This window comes from Tubulanus polymorphus, chromosome 2 (genome assembly GCF_964204645.1).
Source record: "Tubulanus polymorphus chromosome 2, tnTubPoly1.2, whole genome shotgun sequence".
Classification (NCBI taxonomy): domain Eukaryota; kingdom Metazoa; phylum Nemertea; class Palaeonemertea; order Tubulaniformes; family Tubulanidae; genus Tubulanus; species Tubulanus polymorphus.
In genome coordinates, this window is record NC_134026.1 from 30,156,331 (window position 1) to 30,171,626 (window position 15,296).

Here is a 15,296-nt window from a genome sequence, read left to right on the forward strand (position 1 = left end):
AATGTTGTAGCAATGTACTTGCGGGTGGCTCCGAGAATACCGATGGAAAGCAAACCGGATTCAGGCAACGCTATAGATTGCCCTAGTGGAAATCCGTTGAACTAATATATACCCACCGAATAAAAAGTATATGTCACCCTGCTCTTTGACCCGTCGAAATGTTCTCATTGTGAAAACGATCGTTTTTTACTTACATAAATGATGATTACGGTCAATCGTGAGCCCATGGAATAATAATCAGTTCACGGAAATTCCGCTGGATCCGAGAGTCATATTATATTATCGGAGCCACCTTGTTCCAAGCATTCGCATGATAAGTTTTAAGTTCGAATCCCGAAATTATTGCAAGCTGCACTCGAATGAAAGATGTCAAAAATGGTGCCAAAACTGGTTGTCATTTTGTCTCATCTTTTATTATTTAATGGAAAAATAAGAGAATGTCACACATTGGATGTGATACAGTCTGAAAGCAGAAAAGTGCAAGAATTAAATGGTATATGGGATTTTCGTGTAGATAATTCCAGTAGTCGAAATGAAGGTTTCAAAAATAAATGGTTTATGAAGTTACTAAAGCAGGTAATACATTACTGTTAATGGTTAACTGTCACAAATTAGGAGATTTCAAGTGAATTGAAGAAATAATGGAGTGTCATATATTCTAGACAGGAAATGTTATACCAATGCCGGTGCCAGCAAGCTACAATGACATCACACAAGATAAATCTATACGAGATTTTGTCGGTTGGGCCTGGTATGATAGACAATTCTACTCTTCATTTGAGCCCAATAATGAGAGAGTTGTGCTGCGTATTGGAAGTGCTCATTATAACACAATAGTGGTGAGGCTGTCGGAAAAGATGCTATAAATGAGATTTATTTTAACACACTATTCTTTTATGGAATGTTTTGATTTTAGTGGTTGAATGGTGTTCCAATTACAAATCACTCTGGAGGACATTTACCATTTGAAATTGAAGTGAATGATCAACTCAACTTTAATAGTTTAAATCATTTGACATTAGCCATCAATAATACTCTGTCTCCGACAACTTTACCTCCAGGATCTATAGCATTCAAAACTGATACTAATCTGTAAGTTTTTAGGCTGAACTGAATATACTAATTCTATAATGGGCTGTCCATAAAAGACATCCACGCAAAATTCGAAGTTGAAGTAATCTTTTATAATGAACTAATGATTTGTCCTGGCTTACAGGAATTAAAATGGAAAAAAGAAGGATGTCCCAGACCTAACAACCCCATACCTTGTCCACTTAAGTCCAAAGTTCACAAACCGCCCTCGACCTTTGATTTCTTTCATGGACAGCCCCTAACTGTACCTGATACTGACTGTATCTGTTTTCAGATATCCTCCTGGATACTTTGTCCAGAATCTACAAATGGATTTTTTCAACTATGCCGGAATACATCGTTCAGTGTTGCTCTATACGACGCCCGTTGCTTACATTTCCGACATCACAATTATAACTGATATTATTGGTTCAACTGGTAATAATAATTCACTAATAATATTTCATCTCTGATCAGTTTAATTACTATTGTTAAACGAGTATCTATATAATTCCAGGTGTTGTAAACTTCACAGTATCCTACTCCAGATCTACACTACCGGTTTCATTTCATGTGGAAGTTGTAGATATGGATGGAAAAACTGTGGCTTCTACTAACACTTCGTATGGCATATTCAAAATTCCAAACGCTAAACTCTGGTGGCCTTACACTATGAGCATGGATGATTATGCATATTTGTATACATTGAAGGTAATTATTGTTTCTAAAAGCAATATCTAAAAATATGAAATGAAAAAAAGGTATTACTAGAAATTCACATAAAACTGTATTTTTAGGTAGTTCTCAAGTCAGTTCAAAATACTGACATTTACAGACAATCATTTGGAATTCGAACTGTAAAAATGCAGGATCATCAGATTCATATAAACCACAAACCGTTTTACTGTTACGGATTTGGTAAACATGAAGACGCCGATGTAAGTGTCTCTTTTTTGGGTTCGATGAATGCAGACTTAATGACATTTTGTGATTATCCTAAGTAGTCTTTCATCATTTATTTATTAAGATCCGTGGAAAAGGTCTCGATTTACCGACTGTAGTGAAAGATTTCAATTTAATTAGATGGGTTGGTGCTAATTGTTTTCGCACGTCTCATTATCCTTATGCTGAAGAAATCATGGACATGGCTGATAAACTGGGAATTGTTGTTATTGATGAGTCTCCAGGCGTTGGAATAACCAAGTAGTGTCTAAGTTCCTCTAAGTTTCCATCATATTTTATTCTTTCTTTTTATCAAACATGAACATTGATAGTGCTTCGTAGGTTGACTTGATTTTATTAAAAATATAAGTTTTCACTTGCACTAGTAGCAAAATCAAATTAACCTAGAAAGTACTAACAGTCATTGAGCACCAGGTTAACCTCTACTATCTCATCTTATCTAATCTGCAGAAAAAGTAACATGGGTCCTATTTCACTGGCGCATCATAAATCTGTAATGAAAGAACTCATTCACCGTGATAAAAATCGTCCGTCCGTGATCATGTGGTCCGTCGCTAATGAACCTGCATCAAATTTACCAGAAGCTGATTTTTATTTCAAGTACGTAAGATTTCGATTGATGAAGAGAAACTAGAATGTACAATCGCTGGTATTGAGTATAAATGTTATTATTTTGTTTCTAGATCAGTGATTGATTACACAAGAACATTAGACTCAACTCGTCCGGTTACATTTGTTATTGGAGGTCTTACAAATGTTCTCACCGAAAAAGCTGTAAGACACCTCAAATCTTTTTGTACGAGGAAAACGAAAATTGAAAGAAAGGCTATGAAAGTTTTTAGTGTAATGTTTCACCTATTACTGAAAATGAGGGAACAATGTCAATGAGTTTTACAACTTTTTTTGGTAATTGATGAATCAATCAATTTTGAGAATGGCTTGTTGCAAATCAGTTCAAAATAACACTCTTAATCATAGTTTTTCTTCTGATTAAGGATTTTCTGAAAATAGACAGTCACTTGTCTATGGAATTTATTGATGTGTGAATTTTTAATGTATTTCTCAGGCCCAGTATGTCGATGTAGTATGTATCAATTATTATTTTGGATGGTACAGTGATGTTGGTCATACAGAGGTCATACAACGTCACCTCAATTATCTACTGACTCAGTGGTTTGATAGATTCAAAAAACCGATCATTATCACGGAATATGGAGCGGATACAATTGTTGGTTTACATGCTGTGAGTATCAGAAAGTTTTCACAGATAACTCTGCTGAAGTTGGATCAGACCAACTCACGAGTTTACTGTTTAACTCTGTCCGTTGAAGCAGTTTATTCAAATTATATACTGTTTGAATGACAAGATATCGATTGATGTTTGTAGAATCCAGCGTACATATTCAGTGAAGAATACCAAGTCGAATTCATTAAACAATATCATAAATCCTTTGATAAACTGCGCAATGAATTCCTGGTCGGAGAAATGATTTGGAATTTTGCTGATTTTATGACTGCTCAAAGTGAGTATTCTGTAGATTCTGTCCTCTCCAAGAAAACCTGAATTTAAGGCTAAACAAAAATGATACCTTGTTTCTCCGCAGCGGCCGGGTCATTTTTGTAAAATATGATAAAATTTATAAACAGTTCATTTCTATAGCGGCCAGGTCTGTTATGGTAAAATTGATCACGATTTAAAAAAAAGTAATGTATAGGGTAGATAGGCGGCCGGCCGGGTCAACATTTAAGCTCAGCAGAGTGGAGAAACAAGGTATCAATTTTTTTGGCCTAAAGACTAAAAAAGACTGAATGCATGGAATGTTAATGAATTGATTATTTATTTCAATTAAAGTAATGAAACTAAAGCAATGCGGAAATTGAAATTCTAATAAATAATCTCTAGTTTACATTGGACGGAAATATTCTAAAATCTCATTGTATTTTCAGGCATTAAAAGAGTTGGAGGCAACAAAAAAGGAATTTTCACACGGCAAAGACAACCGAAAACAGCTGCTTTTATCATTCGTGATAGATACAATCATTTAACGTCGCAACTACAGCATTTTCACAATTACTCTGCTACTAATACACATGGATACGAGTAAAACAGTATTACGATTAGAGACTTCGAATGATCGATCAACAAAATCACAACAATAACAAAATTCCTTGAAAATAGTTCGAACAAGTTTGCTCGAGTCACTTCAGTCTCATCAGGTATAATATATGAATGTATATGCCCTTCTGCACGCAGTGAATTTCATATATTATACCTGATTAAGGTGAAGTGACTCGGTGAAATCAATCGGTAATATACTATCACAGATGAATTTTGTTATTGTTGTGGCTTTATACAATGAGAGAAATGTGATATTTTATTTAATTGTATGAATTGCCAACATCATTGTTATTTTAATGCGCGAAGTTTCTGAGATTCATTCAGACGAGAGTGTAATTGATCTCTAAGCATTAGGTACAGCTGTTCCATCCACATTTATGTTATTGATAGACACAAAATGACCGGATCCCGATTCAATAGAAAACTTTAAATGTAGAGCCGTCGTATTCGTGAAGTTGAATTCTAAATTCTGTTGCTGATATCTGTCGACGTTTTCCGCTTCTAGAAATAAAAACAAATCAATGATTATGATATCGTGAATGAAATACAGTTAATATCCATTATAATAATGCCATCCATTTCAATGCCACTGTTAATCTAACACCAACATTTTTCTGTGAACGAATTCACCCAACCTTATTCAAATTTAATTGACATACTATTCTTTATATGCCAGATTCATTAAAATGCCATGTTTTTTATTGGTCCCAACTGGACGACTTCTGTTTTTTTTTCCTGTTTCTTATTACTGGAATGTACCTTTTTCTTCTAAGAACTCGAATGCTATTGGTGTATGTTGAGTGCTGCGCTCTATTGACAAATTTTTTACTGTAAAATAGTATAGAATGAAATAAATTTGAAAATCCCAATATATACAATTGAAGAATGTTTGTTGTTTAAGCTTACGGTTATAACAGGCAACAGATACAGTGTTTATATTCATCAGTGACGTAAATGTAATAATCAACTCTTGAGGATAATTTCCTGTTGTGCACCACAAAGTATCGGGTTTACTGCAAATAGAACCGTTAGTTATTACAAGGATATGATTATTAGTCCGAATACCAGACAATCCTACCGATTTTAATATCCTAGTTAGAATCGTTGGTGATCAGCTTTTTTAATCGGATGGGCTTGTTGGTGAAAATATCCGATTGTGAAACTAAAGGTTACTGATCAATCAGTGTTTTTGTGACTGCTGTATAATGGAAGGCTCAAATTTGCTTATTTTAGGATAGCATCCATAGCAGTTGACTTTTTTGGGACCTGCTGATGATTCCAAAGTCTAAAGGATGTCGATTGAGATATTTATTTAGATTTACCCGTCAATGACACATTCAGGAGGATGTTTCTCATCACAAGATGAAGCTAGAACAACCTGTGCTCCGGCCTCTGCTAATGCTACATCAAACATTGCGGCTCTCTACTACAAAATAAAAAGAAGAGTGAGCGGAAGGAAGGACATTCTAATTTTTTGCATGGTTATAACATGAATTAAATTCGTCATAACCTCAATAACCAGTATTTAAGGAATTCATTGAACATTTATACAAACATACCTTTTACTACTACTTCAAAACAAAAATCGACAAAAATATTTGGATCAATTCAATTCAATCACTTCCTACTCCATATTTTCTCAAGGTTATACGTATGCTAAGCACCGCCCGAAACTAACCAAATAACCAAGGAAAAACCGGGCCGGTCACCAGCGTTTCATAATTCAGCTACCGGGTCTTTAATACATGTACTGCCATCATAAAACAATGCCTTATACCGGTTAGTAAAAACTCCTAATCGACATACGTCTACCAGACCTTCAGGTCAGATGGTGAAGACTAGACCGATGCGACTTGCGCCCCGCCGGCTGAGTGAGGACTTAAGAATATAATCGTACCGGGTACTCCAAAACTTATGCTGCCCTCACCTTTAACGAAGTAAAACACACCGCAACCCGGATAGACTCATTCCGGTCTCATCCTCCAGCAAAACGGGGTTCATAATGATACTGTGGTACCTGTGTAAAGTCCGGCGCGGTACCCAGAACTGACCCGGCGCGTTACTAGTTCCGCGTATCTGACTTTGATGTAAACATTTGATAAAAAATCCCCATAAAAACATTGAATACCCGTCTATCTTCACAATATTGTTGAGTGTTTGACTTTATTTTCATAATTAGCTTAAACATTGCGAGATAAATTTGGATATATTTATCACAGACTTATTTTACACCGAGTTCGAAAGTAATTTTGAGTGAAAATCATTAATACTGATATTAATCAAAAGCACACTTGTGTGGGGTTATCGGCGCAGAACCATTTCAAAATCAATTAAAGAAAGCACCTACAACAGAACATTTGCCTAAATCAAAGTTTAGCTACAATTGGAAGTTGTTTTATTCCCCGTAGCCTCATCCGACTGATACCACCATCGGGAGCCATCGTTATTCTAATGTGGCTGACAACTCCACAGTTTCTCACCATGTCTAAACCTTTATAATAATGCCTCTTATGTGGCGATAACTTTTGCGGCGGAAGCAAGATTTTCCACGCCTTTTGATTCTGATTTGACGATGACAAATCTAATTCATTTTTCTCGTTCGCCTGGTTGACGAAACAAGCTTCGATTTTACAAGAATCGGGAAAATTTCCTTTAAAGTGATTCGTATCAATTTCGATGTTTGAAATGATTCCCGGATGTCCCAAACGAAATATGGCGTATTCTGAGCCGGGGACTTGTAAAATTCCGCTGTCATCTGCTTCAAGTATCGCCGGTCGATCGAGTCTCCTCGCTGTCTCCCATCCGTCGCCCATATTTACACCTCGACCTGGTGCGATTATATTACGAGCGTGGCCATAATGCGTGTTCGAATATCCAACACAAACGCCGCCATTTTCCATCGCGGCTAAATCGATCATCTTATCGGACGATATCTTTGACCAATCCAACTTCACGTGACCGTATACTCTGAATCTAGCGATACCTCCATCCGGAAACATGTTCAGTCTCAGATGGGTCCATCTTTCCTCGTTCTCTATCGGAATGTAATTATGTCTTGTCGATAAATATCCAGGACGTAGTTTAGTCATAGGAACGATCGTTTTCCAATTCTCAGATTTCAATTTATCAACTTCCTCAAATTGTTCCGAATCGGCCGCAGTTCCTATTTTAGAAACTCTCTGAGGGATATCCGAATCGAGGTTGATCGCCTGAACGGACGCCCTCGGTGCGAAGTTACCAGTGAAATAACAAGTATCTATATCAATACCGGATATAACACCGGGTCTACCCAACTGAATAATACACCAATCATGTCCAGGAATTCTCTTCCTCCTTGTCTCCCAGCCGTCCATCCATTTACCAAACTCTGTAAATTCACCTTCCCTCCATTCTGGTTCGGACGGCTTCAGAAGGTTTTCCGCCACTGCAAACCAGTCATCCGTGGAGAATATAATTTTCCCGCCATTTCTTTCATTGGCCAAATCATTGAGTTCAGTAAATTTCGGTGCTTTTGTTTCCATTTTCAAGCTTCGATTTCCTCGTCGTAATTATGTTTTTTTTTTTGAGGAAACGAAACCTAGAAAACAAGATTAAACGACTTTATAAACAAACTGATAACTTATCTAATTCTAACGCGACGACGCGCAAAAAGGCGTGTCACGTAAATTCTTTGCCGAGTTTTCAAAAACCCCGCCATTCAAGCGGGTGACATCTCGTGCCAAAAGCTGAAATTAAATCGTAATTATGTTTGGCGGGTCTTTATATCTATCAGAGCATAAAATCTACGTAACTATTCTAGACAGTAACACAATCATTAGCTAATGAGTAAATTGACCCGCTGTCCGTCCCATCTGCCGTTGCGTTCCGCTCATTTTCTTACCTTTTTCACCTTTATCGGGTCTTCTAGGAGCCCACACCGCGAGGCAACGGTTTATTCAGAGTCACTAGCGCCCGTTATATTAGATTCGAGTCCCAGAGAATCGTCCTGTACGATTTAACAGAAGCAATAGCACTAGACTGAACTTTTGTTTCAGGGTCATAAAACCTTACACCTTTTTTAAATTCAGCATGAAAAACTTCGTTAAGTTGACACACCGATGCTAGCGAATAATTTCAATTTTCTAACTTGCTAGGCCTAGTTTCGGAGCATACCCCGGCCAAAATAAGATTCGATCCAACCGAGGGAACCAACTAATCAATAAATGATTTAAATTCGTTACCTACTATGAAAGGCTCTGTCTTGCAATGGCGGTTGCTTATCGTCAAACTGAAATCGGTCGTTCGTCCTACGAGTCGGCTGGACAAATTATCTAACTGATATCCAGTGATCTGTTGAAAATTCCAGGTCATCAGTAAAATCAAATATATGAACACACGTATATCACCGTACAGACAATAACAATTGATATGACGCACAGAAACTGATTTAATGCCGTTAGATAGTAACAACTATTATTTCACTTGAACCCCAGATTACTTGAATGGTAATTACGGTTGGAATTCATACAGTCGCGTGGGGCCCGTTTTACTTTCAAGAAAATTCGAAATTTGTGCGTCATTCTAATCAGTTTACAAAGACTTGTAATCACACATTTCCCGTTAATATCACGATTATTCTGGACTCGAAAAGTGGTTAATTTTCTGATATTTTTATCACTGGAGTAGAAAGTTATGACAAAATTCTTCGGGCCTTTTTGATTTGTTTAACCACCATGTCAAAATGTAAAGACGCACCCCCGGGATACATCAGTAACCTTTCCAAGGGATTCTGTGTGACGTGCGGTAAATTTTTTCTGGTGACTAAGCTTAAGCCCGCCGCATACGGCATAACAAAAAACATCGAAAACGTTTTTTTCGGTGCCGTGTGCAGCGGGCTTCTCGCAGCAATTTCGATAAATAATTACGTAATTCAGTCAGTAAACCATGCGAACTGCATCTTACGGACTCTTCTTAATCATCATCGCTATGATCAACAACTGGTTAAATTCCAAAGCTTCACACGCTTAGTCTTCAGCTTCGATTGTCCACCACCAGATCAAATCAGAAGTGAAGTGGTCTTAAGTGTAACGTTGTTTAGGAATTGAGCGTTATCAAGAGAACGCGCACGTGTTTCGAATCTCTTTCCAAAAAGTCGAACTATTCCGCGATATTTTTTATAGCATATGAATAAATATAATTCGACCTTCAATTCATTTTTGTCTAAATATCGATAAATGATTTCTTTCCTTGATAAAAATATTGAGTCGACGATCCAGGAATTATTGCAGCTGGTGTTGAGTGTATTTGATTTAGATAAACTCATCATGATTTATGTCACCGACAATTCTAATAAAAACGCGCAATTTAATTTCTGATAAAGATATTCCCTTTTCTCCCGTGCGTCGTCACACGAGCTGGAAGTTCAAGTCAAGGTATGTTTGTGCACATTTTTAAAAAGATTTTTTAACGTTCGCTATAACAACTCGCGCTTTTATTGACATATGTATTCAGCCAGCATGATATTTATCATCGTGTATTTTTACCAGTGAGTTAATTTGTGTGTGTAACATTTGTAGATGAATAAGATGATATTAATGTTGGGATTGATGGTTGTTTGCCTGAGTTTCGTAAGCGCTCGTAATTCAGATAAAGTAATAGCCGGTTGCAAACACTACGGATGCCAATACTGCGCTGACCGGACTCTTAATTTTGATCTGGAGAAATGTAACCATTGGTGTGAAGTTGTTGACAGAGGTTATGACGTCAGATGTACTGAATTGAAGCAATTATACGAAAGTATTTAAGTCAGTAATATATCGGTGATTTCTTTGACGAGTAATAAACACATAAATCAACCATTATTCGTTCCTTTTTATTTTCTCTGCAATATCCACCAGCAAATATCGCAAAGAATTCCCGCTATTTCGGTTTCAATCCCAACAATATCTGCAAACTAGAGCTTGTACTAGACACGGAAAATATTTGACGTAATATTTACAGAAAATTCGCGCTGTGAGACAGAAGCTGATGGACTCCTCCTCATCCAGCGGAATTCACGGGAGACAATGTGGTTCGGTGTTCGGACTCTCATTTTAGGATTTTCGTTGTTTCTGACTGTAACCAGTTTGTTGATGTTTTACGTTTTACTTTATCTAAATATGTTTGGTGATCAACTGTCATACTGATCAATATATGCTCCTCAACAAAAATATTTCGAAAAGATGACAAAATTGTGGATAAAAAGTGCATTCTCGATAAAGGAGAAACAAGTCTGATTTATCACAGAATAAAGGATAGAGGTATTTAAACAAATTTATATATAAGCATTACAAACTCCATCAATACGCATAATTTGTATATTAAATTTTTCAGTATTAATTGACGGATGAAACGAAATACATTTGCCAGATCTTGATATATCACATGAACTAAGTAATTGTAAAATACGATTTTATCGCTGTTGATGATAACTGTCTATTGATCTGAGAAGAGATTAAATGAAATTCAACTGTCAAAATAGTCATAAATATCCGTAATCTGCAGGAAACTTGTAAATTGATAAGATTTTATTTTACTGATTATGCTTTCATTATTCGATGAATGATTATGTTGTGTGTACTGATTTCTGCTGGTTGTCAGTAATGTTTTTATGTATCTCGTACAAGGTAGCAGGTGCCATATAGTGCATCGTAATTACATAAAAGGATCGAACATTACTTTCATATCATGTTCCTTCAATAGCGTTATGTATACATTATGGTTTTCTTTAGAAAATAGAGAAACTGCATCTTCCGGATAAGCTTCTTATCAATGAGCGCATTCTAACTACGTGTTTTTAGCGACGATTGTTTCCTAAAAATCTGATCAGCTCTCTCCCGTAAAACAATTCAGAGTACCTTTTATCCATCGAATACCGTGAATTGAAGATAGTCGAGAAGGTTCTAGAGTGTTCCCTCCATTTGATACCGATTTTGCGATTTTGCTTTTTTGAACACGACAACATATTTTACTTCGAATTATTTTTTCAGTTGTAAGAAAATTACAATTGATTTTGTAGATGTTTTATTCGAATTCCCCTTGTTTAAAACCATAAGTCACTGAACAAATGCTTGATGGATCCAAGAATCAGTGTCCATTTATACTACTGCAGGCATTACCCTATCTGAGCTATCTACACTGGATATGAATAAATGCACTAAAAATTTATTTCCTGCAACAAAATTGATTTGTGGCTGATATGGAGAAATTTTAGGAATTTTTTAATCAAAAATTCTCGACGCTTAAATCGTCGAAAGTATCGGTGAGTAAACAATCCGACCGTGAATGGATTTTAAACGGTTCAAGTTGATCTGAAAGGATACATCAAAATGTTGATTAAATGTCGGTAACGAGAGCTCGGTTTTTATTTCTAAATCCAGTCGGGATCCATCGATTGTGGTTTGTGAGATCGGTGTCCTCTATCTAATCAGATAAATGCCATTAGATACAGACTGTACAGAAGCAGCAGTTCAGGAATAGAAATAAAACAGTCGACAGGAAACTAGAATTATGACCGGTCGCGATCGAACCACCGCGTCTGTCAGCGGGGCTTTAGTATTATTAGGTAATTATCGAGACCAATAAAATATCAGTTAATGTTCGTTTCGGTAGAGACACTAAACGCACTGAAACGGTATTATTTACTCTTGAGGACAAACCCGAGTCATAAAATACTCCGACGATACCCTATCCCTTTACCGACGATCGGTTCGTTTTATTATCATCGGCGATGATTGCGAAGATCTGTTTCGAATAAGTTTTTCCCTGGGAAGAATGACAATGCAGAAAATGACGTTTTAGAGTGTTGTTTGTTGAGTCGTGTCGCCGTAAGGAGAAACTAATCATGTCAGGAATTCATACACAAATTGCTGCATAAGGTTTAAAACACGGCGTGACAGTGATTCGATGATAAATGACGATGATCCGCGGTAAAGCAACTGATCCTTCGTTGATTAATTGTATTTGACACATGCGAGTATTTTCTACACTTCAGGAAGACGATCTGAGGTCGGTGGCGAGAATCGTTTATTCGATACGATCATTCATGAAGAGAACTGGGACCCTCTCTAAGGTAATACAAGGTCAGCGTCTCGACACCGACATTAGTACAAACAGAACTGGACTTGTGCATGGACAGGTAATGATGTGAAAACCGACCCAGTCGTGCCGAATTAATCTATCATCTCAATGATTTACCTTCGAGACCGCTTCAAATCTAACTTTATATCATAGTAAGAATATACACATAATCTGTGAAACAAGGAGATACACGACAGTAACGACACCTCATCCACAAATAATAAACATCGTTTGAATAATATCTATCATTTATTTACATCATATTTACAATATAATACAAAACGAATGTCTGACAATATCGAGATATTTCCTTCCATAGGATGAAAATGTTTTACCGATACAAAGTAATAATTCACTTTTTTTCCTAAATTCTCTGAGCACAATTTGTTGTCCCCTGAGTAGAGTATTGGTCAGAATGTTTAGTCTGAAGTATGTATGAATATTATCAGCGACGTTTATGAGGATCAATAGGAATAAATGCTAAGTAGTTTTCTTTTTTAGAATAAATCGTCCTTTTTGTAATTGCGCGACGTAAACTCGTAGTTTTCCGTTATCAGAAGATCGACGTACCCAAATCTGAAATGCAAAAAAATCTCAATATTTATACATGTATGCAGATAGGGGGAGGGGGGCTGTGAACGGGGTTGATATAACTCACCTCCTGAGCTCCAACTGCACTTATAACACCCGGTACTTTACCCATATCTTTAGACTCCACAATAACAGGCTGACCTCGCAAAAACCTACAACATCAAAATATCAAGATTCATGAATCGTATTCACTGTTTTTTCTTTACTGGAATTACACTTCACTAAAACTTACCACTTCTTATCGTAATGTAACCGGCCATCTTCGATCCGAGCATCGAATGCATTTTCCGGCGTAGGGTTCGACGATGCGTTTCCAGTCGGTTTTTTATTTAAAGGTTTACCGCTAATTTTCTGAATGATTTTTATATCTTCCATGATTTCATCCTCGTCCAGCATGTAATTTAACTGAGGTAAACGACACCGTCAAGGAATATTCACAATATTTAAAATTTCCATAATCGAAGCACAAATATGTGTTTCGAAGATTTTCATTTTTATACAAGTGACTGAAAAAACCCCACAATCAGAAAAAAAACTTTTTAAGTTATAGAGATAATGTTTTTTGACTCAATCCTATCATGTCATTTTCGAAAAACTATGAAACTGATTTTGCGCATCTTTCACCAAAGTTTTAATTCGTGTTTTGAAAAGGATATCAGGAGATGCTTTTCTGCGTTTTTCAGGCATTGGCATCGGATCGTTCGGCCGTCGTCTTAGTTTTCTTGTTGTTACCGGTTTCAACTCCATTGAATCTACGACAAAACAAATCAGTTCAAATACAGCGAAAAATCGGTGAAGTCATTGTAGTTAGCACAAGCATCATTTTGATGTATTATTCACGGGGTGAGTTTCACTTATGAAATTGCAGTGAATAGGAAACATCAATTGGGACTAAAAATAGAGACAAAACTTAAACAATGTGATGACATATCTATTGATGATTTAAACAAGTTGACTGTACATTCTGAACTAGAATCTACGGAAGCGATAAGGGGCCTCGAGTTGTCGCGTTCCAACTCGACAAGTCGCCATATTTATGTCGACATAACGCGATATATAGCGTCAAGTCGACATGAATATGTCGACATATCGTAACGTTTTCACGACAAATTTCGCTTTTTCGCCCATTTTCCACGGGATAAGCCGTCATTTGAAGACACGTCTAAATGTAAGATGAGGACGCCAGTAATATGACGACTGAGTTTCAAGTCGTCATGAATATGTCGACTTGTCGCGAGGAAAATGGTCGTGAAAACGAAATATGTCCTCAAAACGTCGCGATATATCGACATATTCATGTCGACTTGATGCGTTATATCGCGATATATCGACATAAATATGACGACTTGCCGAGTTGGAACGCGACATCTCGAGGCCCCCTATCACTTCCGTAAGAATCAAATTTTAAGATTTACCTCCAGTCATCTCCATGCCTAGTTTTTCGGTATCAATATTGCGTTTCTTTTCTTCTAATTCATAAATAAGATTTTCCTTTAAATCTATGACACGCTCTTCGAATTCTTGAATCGAATATCTTTGTTCGTTGTGGTATTCCCTTTCAGCGGATTCCATCTAAACCGATTCAAAATTCAATTATTATTCAGAATTCCTACAATTTATAGCCATCCAATGAACACACGAGTTAAACAAACCTCGTATTGGTGCCATATTTCATTAACCCTCAGTCGTTCTTTGTATTGTTGATCAATTTTTTTCAATCTTTTTAAATATTCAGGTAAAGTTCCCTCTTTCAATTGTTGTAGCTGTTTTTTCAACTGCGCTAATTTATCCTGATACATTCTATATGAAACAGAATTTGTAAGAATGAACGATGGGAAAATAATACGCAGTAAGGAGACTGAGTTAATTACATACTGTTCTTTGATTTCAGTGAATTCTTCTTCTTTTTTTATCATATCAGTTTCACTGGCATCTTCAGTATCTAAAATAATGGTTTTAAAAACCTCTAGATATAGTTATTCAAATCTCTCTATCAAGAAGCACTGATGTCTGATCGATCGATCGATTGATTACCTTCATCAGAAGCTGGACCATCATCGCCGTCTAAACTATCATTATCATCAAATTCATATTCCTTATACGCAGCAGCGCGAGCTTTAGACGATAGAATACTGCCATAACTTCCTAACTGTGCCATCTTTCAACACCTAAAATAATGAAAACGCTATATAATCCGAGAGAAAATCCATCACAGCAAACGTAAAATAGCTACACCCAATTCGCTTCTGAAGACAGGCCGATTTTCTGTCGTAATTAACGAATTCTCAATCACACAATTTCAATCAGAGTAGTTTCGCATAAAGTACAAAATAGGTGTGAAGTTAAATCAGAGATTTGAAACTCGGAATAATGTGAAATATGAAGAAATAAGCCAATTTTCAAACCTGGTTGTTGACAATGACAGCGACCTCTTCCGGGATTCTGTCACTATAAC

At 36.6% G+C, this 15,296-nt stretch overlaps 4 protein-coding genes across 6 annotated transcripts; 1 reads left to right on the forward strand and 3 right to left on the reverse strand.

Moving 5' to 3' along the window:
• Positions 1-368: 368 nt before the first annotated feature.
• On the forward strand, positions 369-4,139 carry LOC141898511 (beta-glucuronidase-like). Its single transcript, XM_074784438.1, has 12 exons — positions 369-576; positions 663-839; positions 917-1,092; positions 1,367-1,509; positions 1,589-1,782; positions 1,869-2,009; positions 2,099-2,274; positions 2,485-2,634; positions 2,718-2,808; positions 3,101-3,277; positions 3,422-3,557; positions 3,982-4,139. The coding sequence occupies exons 1-12, from the start codon at positions 376-378 to the stop codon at positions 4,137-4,139; spliced, it is 1,920 nt and encodes a 639-aa protein (XP_074640539.1). The 5' UTR covers positions 369-375.
• Positions 4,140-4,496: 357 nt separating this feature from the next.
• Positions 4,497-6,168, reverse strand: LOC141898513 (intraflagellar transport protein 25 homolog). The gene is made up of 5 exons (XM_074784443.1): positions 5,713-6,168; positions 5,476-5,579; positions 5,060-5,166; positions 4,913-4,981; positions 4,497-4,654 (listed from the first exon to the last, which is right to left on the reverse strand). Exons 2-5 carry the CDS (start codon positions 5,565-5,567, stop codon positions 4,497-4,499), a joined length of 426 nt encoding a protein of 141 aa, XP_074640544.1. The 5' UTR covers positions 5,568-5,579; positions 5,713-6,168.
• Positions 6,169-6,348: 180 nt separating this feature from the next.
• On the reverse strand, positions 6,349-8,447 carry LOC141898512 (allantoicase-like). Of its 3 annotated transcripts, none has more exons than XM_074784441.1 (2): positions 8,374-8,447; positions 6,349-7,730 (listed from the first exon to the last, which is right to left on the reverse strand). In XM_074784441.1, exon 2 carries the CDS (start codon positions 7,672-7,674, stop codon positions 6,520-6,522), a length of 1,155 nt encoding a protein of 384 aa, XP_074640542.1. In that variant the 5' UTR covers positions 7,675-7,730; positions 8,374-8,447; the 3' UTR covers positions 6,349-6,519. The 3 variants fall into 3 exon arrangements, with proteins under 3 accessions (XP_074640542.1, XP_074640540.1, XP_074640541.1); XM_074784439.1 differs by having other exon boundaries at positions 8,378-8,444; XM_074784440.1 differs by lacking the exon at positions 8,374-8,447 and adding an exon at positions 8,034-8,265.
• A 4,067-nt stretch (positions 8,448-12,514) lies between these two features.
• On the reverse strand, positions 12,515-15,285 carry LOC141898584 (sin3 histone deacetylase corepressor complex component SDS3-like). Its single transcript, XM_074784566.1, has 9 exons — positions 15,247-15,285; positions 14,876-15,009; positions 14,717-14,783; positions 14,494-14,641; positions 14,257-14,413; positions 13,498-13,593; positions 13,074-13,251; positions 12,909-12,993; positions 12,515-12,826 (listed from the first exon to the last, which is right to left on the reverse strand). Exons 2-9 carry the CDS (start codon positions 14,997-14,999, stop codon positions 12,731-12,733), a joined length of 951 nt encoding a protein of 316 aa, XP_074640667.1. The 5' UTR covers positions 15,000-15,009; positions 15,247-15,285; the 3' UTR covers positions 12,515-12,730.
• Between the last annotated feature and the right edge of the window lie 11 nt (positions 15,286-15,296).

What these genes read in the sequence shown, in the direction of transcription:
- LOC141898513 (XM_074784443.1), bottom strand. Translation starts at nt 5,567, where the DNA reads ATGTTTGATGTAGCATTAGCAGAGGCCGGAGCACAGGTTGTTCTAGCT. An exon ending in CCTGAATGTGTCATTGACGG is followed by an intron (nt 5,167 to 5,475) that starts GTAAATCTAAAT and finishes TTCTATTTGCAG; the next exon opens with TAAACCCGATACTTTGTGGT. An exon ending in CGAGTTCTTAGAAGAAAAAG is followed by an intron (nt 4,655 to 4,912) that starts GTACATTCCAGT and finishes TTTTATTTCTAG; the next exon opens with AAGCGGAAAACGTCGACAGA.
- LOC141898511 (XM_074784438.1), top strand. Translation starts at nt 376, where the DNA reads ATGGTGCCAAAACTGGTTGTCATTTTGTCTCATCTTTTATTATTTAAT. An exon ending in TGATATTATTGGTTCAACTG is followed by an intron (nt 1,510 to 1,588) that starts GTAATAATAATT and finishes ATATAATTCCAG; the next exon opens with GTGTTGTAAACTTCACAGTA. An exon ending in ATGTTCTCACCGAAAAAGCT is followed by an intron (nt 2,809 to 3,100) that starts GTAAGACACCTC and finishes TGTATTTCTCAG; the next exon opens with GCCCAGTATGTCGATGTAGT.
- LOC141898584 (XM_074784566.1), bottom strand. Translation starts at nt 14,999, where the DNA reads ATGGCACAGTTAGGAAGTTATGGCAGTATTCTATCGTCTAAAGCTCGC. An exon ending in TGGTCCAGCTTCTGATGAAG is followed by an intron (nt 14,784 to 14,875) that starts GTAATCAATCGA and finishes CCATTATTTTAG; the next exon opens with ATACTGAAGATGCCAGTGAA. An exon ending in AGGCATGGAGATGACTGGAG is followed by an intron (nt 13,594 to 14,256) that starts GTAAATCTTAAA and finishes GTTTTGTCGTAG; the next exon opens with ATTCAATGGAGTTGAAACCG.
- LOC141898512 (XM_074784441.1), bottom strand. Translation starts at nt 7,674, where the DNA reads ATGGAAACAAAAGCACCGAAATTTACTGAACTCAATGATTTGGCCAAT.